At 48.0% G+C, this 19,198-nt stretch overlaps 1 protein-coding gene across 1 annotated transcript in view; it reads right to left on the reverse strand.

Moving 5' to 3' along the window:
• LOC119708268 (collagen alpha-1(VII) chain-like) overlaps positions 1–2,574 on the reverse strand; it is an 82,404-nt gene extending 79,830 nt beyond the window's left edge. The window contains exons 1-3 of the mRNA XM_038154443.1: positions 2,505–2,574; positions 800–980; positions 131–290 (exon numbers count right to left, since the gene is read on the reverse strand). Coding sequence (XP_038010371.1) covers positions 131–290; positions 800–980; positions 2,505–2,574 — 411 coding nt within the window. The remainder of the gene's footprint in view (positions 1–130; positions 291–799; positions 981–2,504) is intronic.
• Positions 2,575–19,198: the final 16,624 nt, after the last annotated feature.

Genomic DNA, 19,198 nt, shown 5'->3' on the forward strand with positions numbered 1-19,198 from the left:
TGGATGGTGTCTTTGCCCATGGCAGAGGGGTGGCACTGGATGATCTTTGAGTTCCCTTCCAACCCAAACCATTCCAGGATTCTGGGATGACCCAGCTGCTCCCTGGACAACACCTCAGGAGCTCACCCACCTTTGCTGCCTCCTCTCCCAGGGTGTCCTGGTGGGCCAAGGCCCGAGCTGCAAAAGCCAGGGCTGAGCCTGTTTGGAGGCTGCTGCCTTGGAAGGAGAGATCCTGAACTGCATCCAGCGTTTCTTTGATGGTCGCGTAATCCGTGAGCTCCACACTCATCCTGGGAATGAGAGATGGGGGAATAAAGAGCAAGGGGTGCACTGAAAATGGCCACAACCAGCAGTAATGTTGACATTTAGTTTGCAGCTGCCCAGAGCAGCTGTGGCTGCCCCTGGATCCCCTGGAAGTGTCCTAGGCCAGGCTGGACGGGGCTTGGAGCACCCTGGGATAGGGGAATGTGTCCCTGCCCATGAAAGCTGGAATGAAATGGTCTTTAAGGTCCCTTCCCACCCAAACCATTCCATGGATTTAACCCATGCCAAGAAGATCTCCTCACAGTGGTCAGGGAATGCATGGAATGAGCTCCAGACCCTGGTACCACAAGCCAGGATCTAAAACCTGGAATTGGAATGTTAAACCCATCCTTCCTGCCCTGAAAGAATTCCCTGTGGATGACTCTGCTGAGGGTTCAGCTCTTGCTCAGAGGTTCCCCAGAGCTGCAGAAGCTCTTCATCCATGAGCTGGATTCCAGGAATCCAGGAGTAGCTGTAGGAGGATGTTTAGACCCACCTTGGTGTCTCCCCATACAGAGCCAGGCCCAGCTGGACGCCTCCTCTTCCCAAATCCGCGTTCTCGAAGGATCTGGCCACGCTCCCGATGAAATCCTGGAGCAGCTGGGAGCTCCCCTTCCCTGCACCCTCTGACTGCCCCACGAGGAACAGGACCTTGGCCACCTCTGCTGTCCTGCAGGCTGGGGGACGAGAGGGACAGGGAGGCTCATCCCACACCACGGGATGAGGGACAGCCCCCAGAGCCACCTGAATTCCCAGGATACCGAAGGGAAGGAGATGGAGAGACCACGTTTAGGTGCTGCCCAGAGTGTTGTGCTCTCCTTATTTCTCCTTAATTTCCTCCTAATTCCATCCAATCCTAATTTGGATGTTCTGACCCAGGAGAAGCTTCTCATCCAGAGATGCCCCATCCTGGGAAGTGTCCAAGGCCAGGATGACCCGGGATAGTGGAAGGTCCCTGTCCATGGCAGAGCTTCCTCCATCCATACTGATTTTTGAGAGTCTTCCTCACCCCACCCTCATTTGCATCCAGAGATAATGAGGAGGAAAACAACAAATAAGGGATTCCAAAGGGTGGCACGGTGCCCTTTTCCCTATAATGAGACAATCCCAGCTCAGCTCATCTGGGGGCTTTTCCTTTTTTTTTTTTTTTTTTTTTTTTGGGCAAAACTTCCCAAAAACCCTGGAATTCCTGCTTGGATCAGGCACCTGGAGCTGTCATGGCAAATGTGGGATGCTGAAGATATTTGGATCAGTACCTTCTGGAGAAAATCCCACCCTGGACAGCTCTATTAATCACAGGGGGATAGGATGGGAGCTGGAATTTTCCATGCACCTCCAGAACAATCCCGTTCCATCCATCACGGCTTTGCCAGAGACATCTCCAAAGGCTGATTTATTGCCCCGCTCCCAGCCCAGAATTAAACAGCATTAGAGTCGAGTTTCTTGGTTAATTGATGGACAGCAGCTTAATCAAGTTAATTTCCGAGCTGATGCTGAAGATTCCATTAACTCCTTGTTGAATTTAACGGATTTAGATGGATTTGCACCTCCAGACCTGGGGGTTGTTGGGAAAAGGAGGATCCCACCCAGCCTGGGACAATTCTGGGAGCTCTGGATTCCCTCTGGAGGATGCTCCCAAGGATCTCCCTCCTGAGACCAAAAATACACCCTGGGTCATCCATGAGGCTCTTCCCTGGAATTCTTTTTCCTCCTGCTTTTTGGATCCAGCCCCTCATCCCCAAGAGCTCTTTGTGGGCTTGCATGGAGCTGGGGAGGTGAACCCTTGTGCCATCCTGACTCCCTAAAAAACGGGAGAAGGATTCAAGGCTTCCTTGAGGTTTTTCCTCTCCCATTTCCTGCGTGGTGGCTGGAACCAGGTCTTGGAATTCAGAGGGGATTTGTTTTCCCTTTTTCCCTACTTTCCTCTGGAGCAGGAGCTGGAGCAGAGACAGGATGCTGAGCAGAGCCCTGATTTCTCCATGAATCCCAGAGCAGGAATTCAGGCCCTGAATTCCTTCGGAGGTGCTCTGTTATCCACATGATCCCAACCTAAGAGGATCCAGGAGTTAAAGGCACCACAGCTCCACCCTGACAGATCCATGAGTGGATCCATGCCAGGAGCAGGAAAATCGGCTTGGAAAAGGGATTTTACTCCCCAAAATGTCCCAGGTGCTGCACCCGTGGTGTCACTTGTCACTCACCTTCATGAACAGCTCCAGCTCGGAACAGCCCCGTGGCCACCGCCAGGACGAGGATCTGGGCACACAACATTTCCCTTGGGAAGCAGCTCCTGGGAATTCCTGGAAGTCAGCACAAAGCCTGGAGAGTCCCTCACCTGCAGAGGGAAAGAGGTTGGAGCTGGGGCCACCTGAGGGTGACGCTCCCGCCCACCCTCAGTGCCAGGAAAAGCTTCTGTCCAGCTGAAAAGGCTCCTCCTGTCTTGGAAAATTTGGATTAAGATCCATAAATCCTTGAATTCCTTCATTTCTTTGCTAATGCTGAGATTTCAGTTTTGCCCCTCCTTTCCCAACATCCACCTGAGGCAATGAAGCCCAAACGGGAATATTGGTGGTGAGATAAAAGCAGGAGAAACTTCCCACTTCAGTTAATCCGTGAGAAAAGCCAGGAAAATCAGGAATCACCAGCATCCAACCCTCATCTCCAGGCTCCTAAATCCGGGATGAACTTCCTTGAGGATCCAGCCCACCATGCCAGAGGAGTCTGGAATTTTGGTTATTGCTGGTGGTTTAATGACTCCCCAGAATTGCTGCAGAATTCCCCATCTGGAAAGCAGGGAATTCTCCCTGTGGTGCTGCCAAAAGGAATTTCATTCTTTTTTTTAATGGGCAATCAAATATTCTTCTGCTGCTCTGAGCCTCACCTGTTCCCAGGGAAGCGTGGACAACATCCAAGGTGGAAATTATGGATTCAGGGAAAAAATAAATCTCAATGGCTTCACCCAGCTTTGTTCTTTTCCAGGGATTTCATTCCAATTAACACCAGGGATTAATGAGAATAAGGAGTCTGTCTAAGATTCCTGTGACAAGGAATGTTCCAGGAGTTTGGGTTGGAAGATTTCAGCATGGAAGCATCCAGGGGAAAAGCAGGAGAACACCTGGTGAGCTCTGGGAATGACATCCAGACCCTCCTCTCCTTTATCCTGCTCCATGGGGACTCCCCACAAATCAGATTTTCACACTAAAAACACCTTTTAAAGCCAAATTTTGAGGCTTTTCCAAGCAGAAAATTCCAGCTGGGTGTGTCTTGGGAAGATCATCTCCAGGCAAACCCTTCCTCCCTCTCCAAGAAGCACAATTGGAGGGGAAAAAAAAAGTCAGATTTGCCCGTGCAGCTGCTGCAAACAGCAAGGGAGGGGTTTGGTGCCCTGAGCTGCAATTCCTGCAAGAAATCCCAGTGAAGGTTTGGGGTGGGTGACTCCAGATGGGAATTTTGTTGGGGATCACCGCTCATCAGATGGACTCATGGAATAAGGAATGGGATATCTGCAGTTTTGTCACCCTGCTGCCACGTGGGGCATCCAGGGGGTGATGTTTGTTCATCTGTTTACCATTTAAAAAGGTGGAATGGGATGATACATTCTCAAAAAGGGAATATCTCCAGGGAAGCAGGATTCATGGCCAAGGAGAGGAGGGGATTTGTGGGAAATCATTGGATTCGAAGGAGGTGGGGGTTAAAAAAGGGGGTAAAAAAGGGGGTTGGAAAGTGATGGATGAAGAGATTGAGTGCCTGGCTGGCAGCCAGGGCTGCGCTGCTCTGGTTCCTCCAGCTGGAACTTTTCCAGGTTATTCACATTTCCAAGTGCTCCTGAGTGGAACAGGAGCCGGGACAAAGGAAACAAAGATCCCAAAGGTTCTGCATCCCCTGGGAGCCTCCTGGGTTTGGGACAGGAGAATTCTCCCAGCAGCAATCTGCCGCCGTTTCCCTGCCTCCAGATTCGCTTTTGCTGGAATAAGGACATGGAAGGAGGCAGCAAGGAGAGTTTGGGAATGGAATTCCCACATTCCCATCTCCTGACCCAACGCCCTGTGGCCAGGTAGGAATTGGATGGGCTTTAAAGTCCCTTCCAACACAAACCCCTCCGTGATTCCCTGCTTTATGGGCAGGGAATGGGAGAGGCTGATCCAGAGGCACCCCCTGCCCAGTCAGGAAGGGATCCCCCAGTCCCTGAGCTGGAGCCAAATCTGAACCCAAATCTCCAACTTTTCCTATTAATTTAATTATTAATTCCACAGAAAGGTGAGGCCTGAGGTGAGAACATCCCAGAGCTTCGGCTCCACCTGCAGATGCCTCATCCCAAATCCCAAAGAGTCAAACTCCATCCATCCATCCATCCATCCATCCATCCATCCATCCATCCATCCATCCATCCATCCCCTGGGCTTTCCACTTCCAGACAAGCCATGCTTGGGAAAACTGGGTGACCCCAAAAATGACCAAATGACACCCAAAAAAGAAACAAATGACACCCAAAAATCCAGTGATCCTAGAATTCCAGTGATCGCCAAAATGACCAAATGACACCCAAAAAGTTTCAAGTGAAAAGTTTCAAGTGACACCCAAAAATCCAGTGATCCCTAAAATGACCAAATGACATGCAAAAAGGACCAAACGACACCCAAAAATCCAGTGATCCCAAAATTCCAGTGACAACGAGAAAGGACCAAACGACACCCAAAAAATCCAGTAATCTCCAAAATGACCAAATGATATCCAAAAAGGACCAAATGACACCCAAAAATCCAGTAATCTCCAAAATGACCAAATGATATCCAAAAAGGACCAAATGACACCCCAAACCCTAGTGATCCTAAAAATCTAGTGATCCCAAAAATCCAGTAACACCCAAAAAGTAACCCAAATCCAGTAACACCTAAAAAATCCAGTGATTCCAAAAAGGACCAAGTGACACTCAAAAATCCAGTGATCCCAAAATGAGCAAAGGACACCCAGAAAGGAACAAATGACACCCAAAACCCCAGTGATCTTAAAAATCCAGTGATCCCAAAAATCCAGGAACACCCAAAAAGGACTGAATGACACCCAAAAATCCAGTGATCTCCAAAATGACCAAATGACATCCAAAAAGGAGTAAACAACACCCAAAAACCCAGTGATCCCAAAAAGGACCAAGTGACACTGAAAAAGGACCAAATGACACCCAAAACCCTAGTGATCTTAAAAATCTGGTGATCCTAAAAATCCAGTAACACCCAAAAAGGACTGAATGACACCTAAAAAATCCAGAGATCCCAAAAATGACCAAATGACACCCAAAAATCCAGTGATTCCAAAATTCCAGTGATCCCAAAAAAGAACCAAATGATGCCCAAAAACCCAGTGATCCCAAAAAATCCAGTGACACCCTAAAAGGACCAAATGCCACGCAAAAGAGCCAGGACGTGTCCCCCTATCCCTGTGCAAACCCTCCAAACAGAAACTCCAGCCCTTCCCGAGGTTCCTTGGAGCTGCAGGAAAATTGGGAAGCCCCAACGTTCCCTGTCCCTTTCCTCCTTTCCTGTTCCTCCTCCCAGATGCAGCGGTCACAGGAAGCAATTCCTGCAAATTCCACCCAAACCACAAAGAGCCTCAAAGACTTCTGAGACAATCCAGGAATCATCTCCTGGTGGTTGATTTCCTCCTCTCCCTGGATGAAAACCACTTCCCTGCAATTCCTGATTGCAGCAGAATTCCCGTTATTTTGGGCCCGTGATGGAGAGCAGCCAAAAAACCAAAAAAAAGTAATTGTGAATCAAAATGAAATTTGTGGAACATCATTCCAGCATCCACAGGGGAAGCTGGGAATTGCGAGTGGATCTCAGTCACCACCACCACTGGTGCTCCTGGGGCAGGAAAAGCTGGATTGGGAAAGGAGCAAATCCACAGCTGGATGTGGATTCCAGACACTCAATCCCTGCATCCATTGCCACGATGCAGCAGGAAAGGAGAATTCCACCCTGGAATTTGTGAATTCTCCAGCCAGGAATGGCCCCAGACCAACCCTTCCTGCTGCTACTCCCACATCCCACCAAAATATCCATTTTGTTGGAATTATAACCATTCCCAGGGGATTTGCTCTGTTGTTGTCCCAGCTTTGATCCAGGACTTGCTTCCAGCCACCTCACACAGAACAGGATCAGAGGGAAAATCCATCTCCTTATCCCACTGGTGGGAAGTTTTCTGGGATAAGATTCTGCCCACTCCATGCTCAGACCCCCTGGATGCATCAAAGGAGCAACAGGAATTGGCTTCTTCCCAAAAACACTTCAAAAACCCACAAAACAAACCCATGGGAACTCTGGGAATGCCAAGAGAGCCGAAGGAGCATTTGAGGAACACCCTCAGGAACATGGTGGGATTTTGGGATTGTCCTGGGCAGGACCAGGAGGGTCACTTTGGTGACCCCTTCCAGCCCTGGATAGATATTCCATGATGCTCTGGAATCTCCTTCCCAAGCTCTCCCTGAGCCACGTCCCACCAGGGGAGGTGAAAAGCCATCCCAAAATTCCAATTCCAGACACGTTTGGGGCAGCTCAGGCCCTCCTGGGGCAGCACCAAGGGGTCCAAATTGTGCAGCACGGGAGGAAGCTGGCGCTGCTTCTGCCTCCTCATCCTCTTCATCCTCCTCATCCTCCCTATTGGGAGCTACTGCTCCTCAACCTCTTCTTCCTCCCCTGTCTCCCCATGTGGTGCTTCCTCATCCTCCTCATCCACAGCTGCTTCCTTCTCATCCTCCTCTTCCTCCCCATCATGGAGCTGCTGCCTCCTCACTCTCCTCATCCTCCCCTTTGGAAGCTGCTGCTCCTCATCCTCCTCTTCCTCCTCATTTTCCTCATCCGGAACTGCTGCCTCCTCATCTTCATCTTCCCCCATCACGAGCTGTGGCCTCCTCATCCCCCTCATTTTCCTCATCTGGAATTGCTGCCTCCTTATCTTCCTCATCCTCTCCTTTGGAAGGTGCTGCTCCTCATCCTCCTTATCCTTCTCATCAGAAGCTGCTGCCTCCTCATCCTCTTCTTCCTCCCCCTTTGGGAGGTGCTGCCTGCTCATCTTCTTCATCCTCCCGCCCTGGGAGCTGCTGCTTCCTCATCCTCCTTATCCTTCTCATCTGGAGCTGCTGCCTCCTCATCTTCTTCATCTTCCCCATCAGAAGCTGCTGCCTCCTCATCCTCCTCTCCCTCAGGAGCTGCTGCCTCCTCTTCCTCCCCATTGGAAGCTGCTCCCTCCTCATCCTCCTCTTCCTCCCCATCGCAAGCTGCTCCCTCCTCATCCTCCTCTTCCTCCCCATCCCAAGCTGCTCCCTCCTCATCCTCCTCTTCCTCCCCATCGCAAGCTGCTCCCTCCTCATCCTCCTCTTCCTCCCCCTTGGGAGCTGCTGCTTCCTCTTCCTCCTCTTCCTCCTCCTCCTCCGGCCCCTCTCCCTCCTTCCCCTCCGCAGTTCTTTAGCTGCAACCCGAGACTGAAGAGTGGGGGGAAAAAAAACCCAAACCAAACCCCAGGGAGCCAAAACCCGGACGGACAAACAGACACAGACAGACAGACAGACCCTGCTGCTCACCCGGAGCCGGCTCCCAGGACCCGGAGCATCCCCGGGGGTCCCTCCAGCGGGAATCCGCGGCGGAGAAACTTCCAGGGGCTGGGGAAAAGCAGGAATTTTGAGGCGGGAGGAGGGGCTGCTCCAGGCGGGTCCCCCCCTTGCAGCTCCCGTTCCTCCCCGCAGCCGGGATGGACGGACGGACGGAGGGATGGATGGATGGACGGACGGACGGACGGACGATGGATGGACGCGGAGGAAGAATGGGGCAGGCAGGGGATGCCACCCCGCACGCTCTGGGCAGGAATGTTGGAATGGAGAGGGGAGAGAAAGGGAGGGAAGAGGGGAAAAATGAAAAGATTTTTACCTCGTGGGCATAAAATGAGGATAAAATAACTGGGATGTTTGCAAGGGAAGGGGCCGGCGCAGGGAAAGGGGAGAAGTTTGTTCCCAGGGAGATAAAAACTCCAGGTATCAGCACCTGGAGAGGGTGGAAAACACCAGGCTTGGGGTGGGAAAGTGATTTATGGTTCAAATGTGGGAGTCTGACATTGCTGGGGGGCTGGAGGGGCACGAGTGGGGACAGCACAAGATAAATCCTGATTTGTCTCCTCTCCCCACAGCAGAGATTTCTGAGGAATTGTCTCCTGGATGGAGAACTGGAGGCAGTGAGAAACTGAGGCAGGGAAGGGAGTGCAGGCTCCAATGTTTGGGAAATGACCCCAAAAGGGACACAAGCACCACCCTTGGCTCCTTGGGGTGGGGACAGTGGGGTGACCCCAAAGCTCAGGGTCAGGTGGGCAGGGAATGTGTGGGACACATTCCATGGAAATTCCAGGGGAGGGAGATCGGCTCCAAACAGGATCCCAGAATTAATTGGAATTCTCACCCTCATGGGACCAAACAGGATCATGGGAATAAATCTGAATTCTGCCCTCAGCTCCAAACAGGATCCCAGGAATAAATCTGAATTCTGCCCTCAGCTCCAAACAGGATCCCAGGAATAAATCTGAATTCTCACCCCCAGTTCCAAACAGGATCATGGGAAAAAAATCTGAGATCTCCCCTCAGCTCCAAACAGGATCCCAGGAATAAAACTGAGTTCTCCCTTCAGCTCCAAACAGGATCATGGGAATAAATATGAATTCTTCCTTCAGCTCCAAACAGGATCCCAGGAATAAATCTGAATTCTCATCCCCAGCTCCAAACAGGATCCCAGGAATTAAATGGAATTCTCACTCTCCTGGGACCAAGCAGGATCATGGGAATAAATCTGAATTCTCAACCCCTGCTCCAAACAGGATAATGGGAATAAATCTGAATTCTCCCCTCACCTTCAAACAGGATAATGGGAATAAATCTGAATTCTCAACCCCTGCTCCAAACAGGATCAAGGGAATAAATCTGAATTCTGCCCTCAGCTCCAAACAGGATAATGGGAATAAATCTGAATTCTCCCCTCACCTTCCAACAGGATCCCAGGAATAAATCTGAATTCTCAACCCCTGCTCCAAACAGGATCAAGGGAATAAATCTGAATTCTGCCCTCAGCTCCAAACAGGATCCCGGGAATAAATCTGAATTCCCCCCTCAGCTCCAAACAGGATAATGGGAATAAATCTGAATTCCCCCCTCAGCTCCAAACAGGATCCCAGAAATAAATCTGAATTCTGCCCTCAGCTCCAAACAGGATCCCAGGAATAAATCTGAATTCCCCCCTCAGCTCCAAACAGGATTCCAGGAATAAATCTGAATTCTCAGCTCTGGCTCCAAGCAGGATCCCAGGAATAAATCTGAATTCTCCCCTCAGCTCCAAACAGGATCAAGGGATTAAATCTGAATTCTCACCCCTGGCTCCAAGCAGGATCCCAGGAATAAATCTGAGTTCTCCCCCAGCTCCAGCCACCTCCTGCAGCCAAACCTGGAGCTGCATCCCAAGGCAGCTTCCAGCCATTGGGAGAACCCCAATCCAGCCACCCCTGGAGCTCCCACCACACAAACAGAGGAGATTTCAGCTCAAGTAAAAAAAAAAAAAAAATTAGGAAGAGTTAGAGACCCCATGTCCCAAAAACCCAGCAGTTTTCCTGCTTGGAGTAGGGGATGTGCAGGGAGGATTTCCGTGCCCGGGGTGCCGGGAATTCCAGAGCTGCTGAAGAGCAGATCTCACCCTGGTGGGTCCCATCCATCCCTGAAGATCCTCTGGCCAGGAGCTAAACGGGCCAAAAAGGTCAAGGACAGAGGAAAAAGGAAAACCAGGAGCCTCCAGGGTGAACACGGACACAGTGGCTTGAGATGGAAAAAAAAAATTCCAGGGAATCCCAGCCCCACCTGGCTCCAGGTGAGGCCAAAGGATCTGCACAGCCCCGTTAATAAATGAGAGCCTCAAACAGCTGTTAAAAGAGATTTAAATCATCCATCAGCTTCCAGGTGCTCAAACATCCACGGGTTTAGAAGTTGGGAGAGGTGGAATGTTGCTCTTCCCTGCAGGGAAATCACTTGAGCTGATGTTCCCCCACTCCAGCAGAAAATCCCCGGAATTAACTGCTTCCTGCCCGTAAATATCCACAATTTTTCCTCCCCTTCAGATCATTTTTGCATCCAAGCTCTCCAGGATGACTCCAGTTTTAGGGATTCATGCCGATCCCAGGCTTCAGAGGAGCACTCCATAAAATCAGGCTTAACAACTGAGCCTAATTAAACCCTACAAAGCTCCTAAAGCCCTGAATGCCTCGTTAGGGAGCTGAATGGGCTTAATTGCAATTGGGTCTGCATTCAGCGAGTTGAATCCCCCCCAGACCCGGAGTGGGGCAATCAGGAGGTCTTTGTGCAGCTCCAACACAATTCCTGACAGGATTGGGCTCCCAAAATACTGCAGGATGAGGAGTTCTGGTTTTAACCCAGGTCCAGGGGGGGTTTAACCCTGCAGGGGTTGGCAAGAGGTGGAGATGTGGCACTTGGGGACACCCTACAGCAGAAGGATGTGGAACTGCTGGAGCAAATCCAGAGGAACCCATGGAGCTGCTCCAGGGCTGGAGCCCCTCTGGAGCCAGGCTGGGAGAGCTGGGAATGTTCCCCTGGAGAAGGGAAGGCTCCAGGGAGAGCTTCCAGCACATTGCAGGGCCTGCAGGGGCTCCAGGAGAGCTGAAATTTGGGAAAGGAATGGAAGGATGGGACCCAGGGAATGGGTCCCACTGCCAGAGGGCAGCCATGGATGGGATCTTGGCAAGGAGGAATTCCTGCCTGGGCTGGAATTGCCAGAGCAGCTGGGGCTGCCCCTGCATCCCTGCAGTGTCCAAGGAAGGTTTGGAGCACTCTGGGATAGGGGAGGTGTCCCTGGAATGAGCTTTGAGGTCCCTTCCCACCCAAACTGCTCTGGGATTCTGGGATTTGGGACACTCAGAATCCATCCCGAGGGATTTTGATGGAAAATGGGGATGGAAAAGGGAAGGGAGACCCTTCATGGCTTCCTGAGATTCCAAGTGAAGGCCCTGGGTCCAGGAATGTGTTGGAGAGGAGATGGATCCAATGTCAGGCTGGGAGAGCTGGGAATGTTCCCCTGGAGAAGGGAAGGCTCCAGGGAGAGCTTCCAGCACATTCCATAATAATAATTCCAAAATAACCAGAGCCACTCCTCTGGGTGAGATTTTAAGCCTCCACTCCAGATTTTATCTTCCCTGTAAATACAAAGCTGCAGGATTTGATTTCATGCAAGGAGGGAGGCAAACTATCCCTAAATTTGCATCATCCTCCTGAATCCAAGTGTCCCAAGGAATATTTAAGGAACTCCCCAGATCTCTTTTTATTTTTTGTCCCTTTCCAGATGTTTTTTGCTCCAAGTCAAATTTGCCAGCCTGGAAATTCATGAGAAGGTCACAGTGTAAAAACCCCAGGAAAAAGAAAAGAATAAATCTCATTTTTTTCCCCCTTTGCAGTATTTTTTTTTTTTTTTGCACAATTCCAATCAGACCCAGAATCCCAATTGTGTCCTCACTTTGGAGGCCAGGGACTACAACAGAGTTTCCCCCCCATTTTTCCAGAGATTTTTCCCATTTTTCACTCACCTGCTGCATGGGAGACAAAAGGGGAGCACCCAAAATTCAGCATTTTTGGGATGCTTTATCCTCTGAAGCCTCATTGGAGATGGAAAGGGAGCTGAGCACTCCAGGACACGCTGGAAATCCTGCAGATTCTGGAAAAAAGCACCCAAATTTCAGCATTTTTGGGATGCTTTATCCTCTGAAGCCTCATTGGAGATGGAAAGGGAGCTGAGCCCTCCGGGACACGCTGGAAATCCTGCAGATTCTGGGAAAAAGCACCCAAAATTCAGCATTTTTGGGATGCTTTATCCTCTGAAGCCTCATTGGAGATGGAAAGGGAGCTGAGCCCTCCGGGACACGCTGGAAATCCTGCAGATTCTGGGAAAAAGCACCCAAAATTCAGCATTTTTGGGATGCTTTATCCTCTGAAGCCTCATTGGAGATGGAAAGGGAGCTGAGCCCTCCGGGACACGCTGGAAATCCTGCAGATTCTGGGAAAAAGCACCCAAAATTCAGCATTTTTGGGATGTTTCATCCTCTGAAGCCTCATTGGAGATGGAAAGGGAGCTGAGCACTCCGGGACACGCTGGAAATCCCGCAGATTCTGGGAAAAATCAAGGAGCTGGGAGTCAACCCTGCTGCCTCTCGTGCTGCCAGGGAGCTGCAGCTGGTGCCAGGGAAATATTCCTGCAAAAGCAGCAGATGTTGGGAGCCAGGGATGAGGGAAAATGACGGGAGGAGGTCAGGGTTTGTTCCTCCAGGGATAATGGGAGTAGAAGAGCAGGAAAAGCTCCATCCTTCCATAATCCAGGGATTTCCTGGATGCACCTTGGAAGTGTTTCTATTCACCACCTTGCAGGAATATTTAAATTTTTAACCATTGATTTTTTTTTTTTTTTTTTTACCTTCTTCAAGCCCTGTGGTGATGATTCCCACAGGTTTTTATCCCACTTTTTATCTCCTCTCCTCGGTTTCCAACCTCAACCCTTGGCTTCATTTGTTGCCACTCAATTCTTGCACGAGGGAAAATCCCAAAATTCCCTGGAAGGAGGCTTTGGGTCGGGCCTGTTCTCCCAGGAATCTCGTGATGGGATGAGGGGAAAAGGCCTCAAGTTGTGCCAGAGGAAGTTCAGGTTGGATTTTAGGAAAAATTCCTTCACTGTCAGGAATTGGGACAGGTTTTCCAGGGAAATGGTGGAGTCTCCATCCCTGGAAATGTCCAAAAAAAATTCCGATGTGACATTTGACAACGTGGTTTAGGATATTCAGGGTTGGACCTGATCCTGGAGGTCTTTTCCAACCGAAATCATCCCATGGTTCCATGATTTGGGTTTTTAAAATCTGGGAGAACGGCTTGGGAATGCTGTCTGTGCATCGTGGCAAGATCCAAAACGACATCAAAGCACCGGCGGGGCCACCTGGAGCGCCTGTGGGGCTGGGAAAACCTGGAAAACCCACAGGAAAATGGGATTCCCTGGAGGCTGAGCGCACGGAAACCCTGGGGGCCAAGGGGACAAAGGCAATTTATGGACAACTGGAGCAATTTATGGACAACTGGAGCAATTTATGGAAAACTGGAGGAATTTATGGAAAATTGAGTAATTTATGAAAAATTGAGTAATTTATGTAAAAATGGAGCAATTTATGGACAACTGGAGGAATTTATGGAAAATTGAGTAATTTATGGGAAAATGGAGTAATTTATGGACAACTGGAGGAATTTATGGAAAAATTGAGTAATTTATGGAAAAATGGAGGAATTTATGGGAAAATGGAGTAATTTATTGATAACTGGAGTAATCGATGAAAAATTGAGTCATTTATGTAAAAATGGAGCAATTTATGGACAACTGGAGTAATTTATGGAAAATTTGAGGAATAAATGGAAAAATTGAGTAATTTATGGGAAATTTGAATAATTTATGGAAAACTGGAGGAATTTATGGGAAAATGGAGTAATTTATTAAAATTAAGTAATTGATGAAAAATTGAGTCATTTATGTAAAAATGGAGCCATTTATGGACAACTGGAGTAATTTATGGAAAAATTGGGTAATTTATGGAAAAATTGAGTAATTTATGGAAAACTAGAATAATTTATGGACAACTGGAGTAATTGATGGAAAAACTGAGTAAATTATTAAAAATTAAGTCATTTATGAAAAATTGAGCCATTCATGTAAAAATGGAGTAATTTATGGAAAAATGGAGTAATTGATGAAAAATTAAGTAATTTTCAAAAAATTGAGTCATTCATGTAAAAATTGAGTAATTTATGGACAACTGGAGTAATTTATGGACAATTGAAGAGGGAAAAAAAGACTGAGGCAAACAGGGATCACCCATAACCCACCCTAAACTCCCACCAGAACCAGAAATAAATCTCAAATTCCTCATTTTAGGGAAATAAAAAGAGGAGGGAGGGGCTGTGCTGGCAGCTGAGGGGTTAAACGTGGAGCTACCCATCCCCAGCTCCATTCCCAGCTCCTTTCCCAGGATTTATCACCTTCGGGAGGCCACCCCGTCTGGATTCCGATGATCCTTGAAAGGAATTCAGGGAAAAATTCCAGGCAATGGAGCAGCAGGAGAATAAATTGAATTTTCTTCCCTTGTTTCTCTCAGCTGAGGATTCTGGGACTGCAAAAAAAAACCATGGGAACAAATTCGTGGTGGGACCAAGAGCGGGGGTTTTCAATTAAAGGAAGGCCAATTTAGATTAATTAGGGGTGCTTTAGAATGAGGTGTGAGGGTATGCTGGTCCCAAGGGAAAAGGGAAAGGGTCCAAGGAATTCCTGGATGTGGCACTCAGGTCGGGAAAAGTTTGAATTCCCAAATTTTCCAAACCCTCCACGTCCTGCAGTGAACTGAAATTAAAGTTTGGTTCCATGAGATCAGGAAGAGCTGGAATTCCCAAATTTTCCAAACTAAAATTTGGTTCCATGAGGTTGGGAAGAGCTGGAATTGCCAAATTTTCCAAACCCTCCATGCCCTGCAGTGCTCTGGAACTAAAGTTTGGTTCCATGAGGACAGGAAGAGCTCAAATTCCCAAATTTTCCAAACTAAAGTTTGGTTTCATGAGGTCGGGAAGAGCTCAAATTCCCAAAAATTTTTAAACCCTCCATGAAGTCAGGAAGAGCTGGAATTCCCAAATTTTCCAAACCCTCCATGCCCTGCAGTGCTCTGGAACTAAAGTTTGGTTCCCTGAGATTGGGAAGAGCTCGAATTCCCAAATTTTCCAAACTAAAATTTGGTTCCATGAGGTTGGGAAGAGCTGGAATTCCCAAATTTTCCAAACCCTCCATGTCCTGCAGTGCTCTGGAACTAAAGTTTGGTTCCATGAGGTTGGGAAGAACTTGAATTCCCAACTTTTCCAAACTAAAATTTGGTTCCATGAGGTCGGGAAGAGCTCAAATTCCCAAATTTTTTAAACCCTCCATGAGGTCAGGAAGAGCTCAAGTTCCCAAATTTTCCAAACCCTCCATGCCCTGCAATGCTCTGGAACTAAAGTTTGGTTTCATGAGATCGGGAAGAGCTGGAATTCCCAAATTTTCCAAACCAAAATGTGGTTCCAAGAGATCGGGAAGAGCTGGAATTCCCAAAATTTTTAAGCCCTCCATGAAGTCAGGAAGAGCTGGAATTCCCAAATTTTCCAAACCCTCCATGCCCTGCAGTGCTCTGGAACTAAAGTTTGGTTCCATGAGGACAGGAAGAGCTCGAATTGCCAAATTTTCCAAACTAAAGTTTGGTTCCATGAGATCAGGAAGAGCTGGAATTCCAAAATGTGGGAGGCAAGAGCAGAAAAATTGGAGAAAAAAGGAAAAAAAAAAAAAAAAGACACAAAGCCTAGAGAAAAACATTTCAAAATTCCAAATCCAAACATGTTTGGATATAGATGGCTCTGATTCACTTTCTGGACAAGGAAAAGGAAAAAAAGGAACAGTTAAAAATTATAAAAATCTCTTTTCCTCCTCTTTGCGCGTTTTTAGGGAATTTTAATGGAAAGATTCCCATCAATCACCTCTGGAAAATCTCTTGCCTAAAGCATGGAGAGACAAATCCACTTCAGGGAGGTTTTCCAAAAGGAAAAGCACTTCAGGTTGGAGTTTTTCCAGCTCATTTACAGGGATGTCAAATTTAACAACCTTAAGGAATGGGGAGAGGGTTTAAAACAAACAAACAAAAAAGTTATTTCAAATTTTCCCCCAAAATACGCCTGGAGTTTTTAGGCTTTACTATTTTTGACAAGTTCCAACAGACACAGGCAGTTGGAGCAGCGAGGAGAAATTGGAATTCATCCCTGAAAAAAAAAAGCAAAACAAAAAGAACAAACCTGGCAGAGGAAAAAAAAAAGGAATAAAAAATTCGGGGGGATTTAAAAATTGATGAAAAGAAAGGAGCCTGGAACTTTGGGCCAAGGGAAAAATCCAGGAGTGAAAAAAAAAAAATCTCCTGGATCTCGTGGAAAAGGAAATGTTTGGGATAGCAGGAATTTCTCCTCTCCATCCAGAGAAACAGGGATAAGTTCTGGAATGCTGAGCTGAGGAAAGCTCCAAAAATGAGACATATTTTAGCAAATAACTGGAATTCCTGGGAAAAAAAATCTCTGGGAAAAATCCCTCTCTGCTGAGGAGGGAACAGCAGAAGAGTTGGGGGAGCTGGAAGTTTTTGATGGAATAAATAATTTCAAGAACATAAAAATTTAAGGGGAGGAGACTCAGCCCTTCAAAAGCACCTAAAAAAATCTCTCTTTTGTTTTATTTTGGTTATTTTTAAGTCATAGAACACAAAAAGGGGGGAATTTAAAGCCAAAACCCACAAAATCTTCCCAAGAGAGGAAGGGAAAACTCCTCCAGCTGCAAAATTCCAGGGGTGGGGGACATTTCCAGTGGAAGTGGGGTTGTACCTCTGGAATTCCTGCTGTGCACATCCCCAGAAAAAGGTGAAGGAGCTGAGATGGGAAGTTTTGGAGCTGAGGCATTTGATGGAATAAAAATCCCAAGAACAATTTAAGGGGAGGAGACTCAGCCTTTCAAAGGCTTCTAAAATCTCTCTTTTGGTTTATTTTGGGTTTTTTTAAGTGACGTGATAGAACACAAAAAGGGGGAATTTAAAGCCAAAAACCATAAAATCTTCCCAAGAGAGGAAGGAAAACCTCCTCCAGCTGCAAAATTCCAGGAGCTGGGGCATTTCCAGTGGAAGTGGGGTTGTACCTCTGGAATTCCTGCTGTGCACATCCCCAGAAAAAGGTGAAGGAGCTGAGATGGGAAGTTTTGGAGCTGAGGCATTTGATGGAATAAATAATCCCAAGAACAATTTAAGGGGAGGAGACTCAGCCTTTCAAAGGCTCCTAAAAATCTCTCTTTTGGTTTATTTTGGGTTTTTTTAAGTGACGTGATAGAACACAAAAAGGGGGAATTTAAAGCCAAAAACCACAAAATCTTCCCAAGAGAGGAAGGAAAAACTCCTCCAGCTGCAAAATTCCAGGAGCTGGGGCATTTCCAGTGGAAGTGGGGTTGTACCTCTGGAATTCCTGCTGTGCACATCCCCACAAAAAGGTGAAGGAGCTGAGATGGGAAGTTTTGGAGCTGAGGGATTTAGGACAGGAGGTGTCTCCCACCAGGGCTCCGGGTTGGATCAGTTTGGGATTCAGGCACCAAAAAGGATTTAATTTTTCCCCATAAATCCTCACCCCTGCCACAGCAATAAAACCGACGGGGAGAAATCCAAATCCCAGGATCTGTTCCCTGTTTTCCCCTCGCGATGGGGCTGAGTCTCTGTTTGTGTCCTCAGCTTGGCTGTGCTGGAACCCTGGGATGGTTTGGGTGGGAAGGGACCTTAAACTCCTCCAGTTCCACCCTCTGGACACTTCCCAGAATCCCAGGGTGCTCCCAGCCCTGGCCTTGGACACTTCCAGGGATCCAGGAGCAGCCATGGCTGCTCTGGGAATGGTCTGTGAGAGTCTCCCCACCTAAACCCTCAAAAAAAACCAAAACAAAAACAAAAAACAAACAAACAAACAAAAAAACCACACACACACACAAAACCCGGAATTAATAGCAGGCTGCTGAAGAGTTGAGGGTAGAAATCCCTAAAAAAAACCCCAATCCAACTCAGCATTCCAAATCCCACAGCCGGCTGTTATCCCACTAAAATCTCGGGTGTTTTTCCCTCTTTTGCCCTCCCTTCATTTCCCAGAAATTTGGGATGAAAACCAGGGAATAAAGCCCCCAAAAATCCCCAAGTTCACCCCAAGTATCATTTCCCAACTGGTTCCAAATCTCTTTTTTATCCTCAGGGGAATTCAGCTCCAGGGAACGAGGACAGGTCCAGCCTTGTCTGCAGAGCCCAATCCCACAAGGAATTCCTCATCTTTCCCTGGGAAAAGCAACAGGATTGGACTCAGGAATGGGAAGGAGAGGAGCCAGGTAAGGGATCTGCCTTGGTTTGGAAAGCCAGGTGTCTGCTGAGGAAGGCAGGAGCCTGCCCTGAAAGGGAAAATGCAAACGCCCTCCCTCTGAATTATTGTAGTTTTGAAATTAAGGGGCTCTCAGGCAAAGAAATGGGAATAGGAATAACAGTTCTTTACTAGGGAAATTAAAAATACAAATATAATAATACAAACAAAAACCAAACCCCTGCCAGAGTGAGAGCAGGAGCTGAGCCCTGTGGCTCAGGGTGGTGGCAGCAGTGCCATTCCATGGTGGCTCAGCCCTCCTGCAGGGCCAGCTGTGCTTCTGCTGGAGCAGGGATCCTGCACAAGGCTGGAGTTTTCCTCTGCAGCTCCAGGGCTGCTGGAGATGGGCCTGCTCTCCCTCTGGCAATGCAGGGCAGCAGAAAGCTGCTCCTCTGGGAATGCAGGGGGCAAAGGCTGCTGTGCTGCTGCCAGGCTCAGATTGGATCCAGGCAGGAATGCTTGGCTCCTGCCCTGGGCAGAGCATCTCCCCATGGGATGATGGAATTTGATCAGCCCTGCAGGGACACTCAGTGGCCATGGACAGCAGAGATCTCCTGCAGGGAGGATTGGCTGTGGGACAGTGTCACTGTGGTATTTTATGAAAATCCCTTTGCCGGGATTTTTCTCCTGAGAATCTGAGAAGCCTCAGAAAATAAATGCAAACAATAATTAAATAATTATAATAATAATTATCTGATGGCTTTGGAATGTGCTCTGGAGGTTGTTCACCACCAGGTGCATCTTTGACTGGCTCCATGTGAATTTTGTTTTCTGAATGACCAATCACAGCCAGCTGAGGAGTCAGCCAGGAGTTTTTGTCATCATTCTCTTCTAGCTTTCTCATCTATTCTT

The sequence above is a fragment of the Motacilla alba genome, chromosome 1A (assembly GCF_015832195.1).
Source record: "Motacilla alba alba isolate MOTALB_02 chromosome 1A, Motacilla_alba_V1.0_pri, whole genome shotgun sequence".
Classification (NCBI taxonomy): domain Eukaryota; kingdom Metazoa; phylum Chordata; class Aves; order Passeriformes; family Motacillidae; genus Motacilla; species Motacilla alba.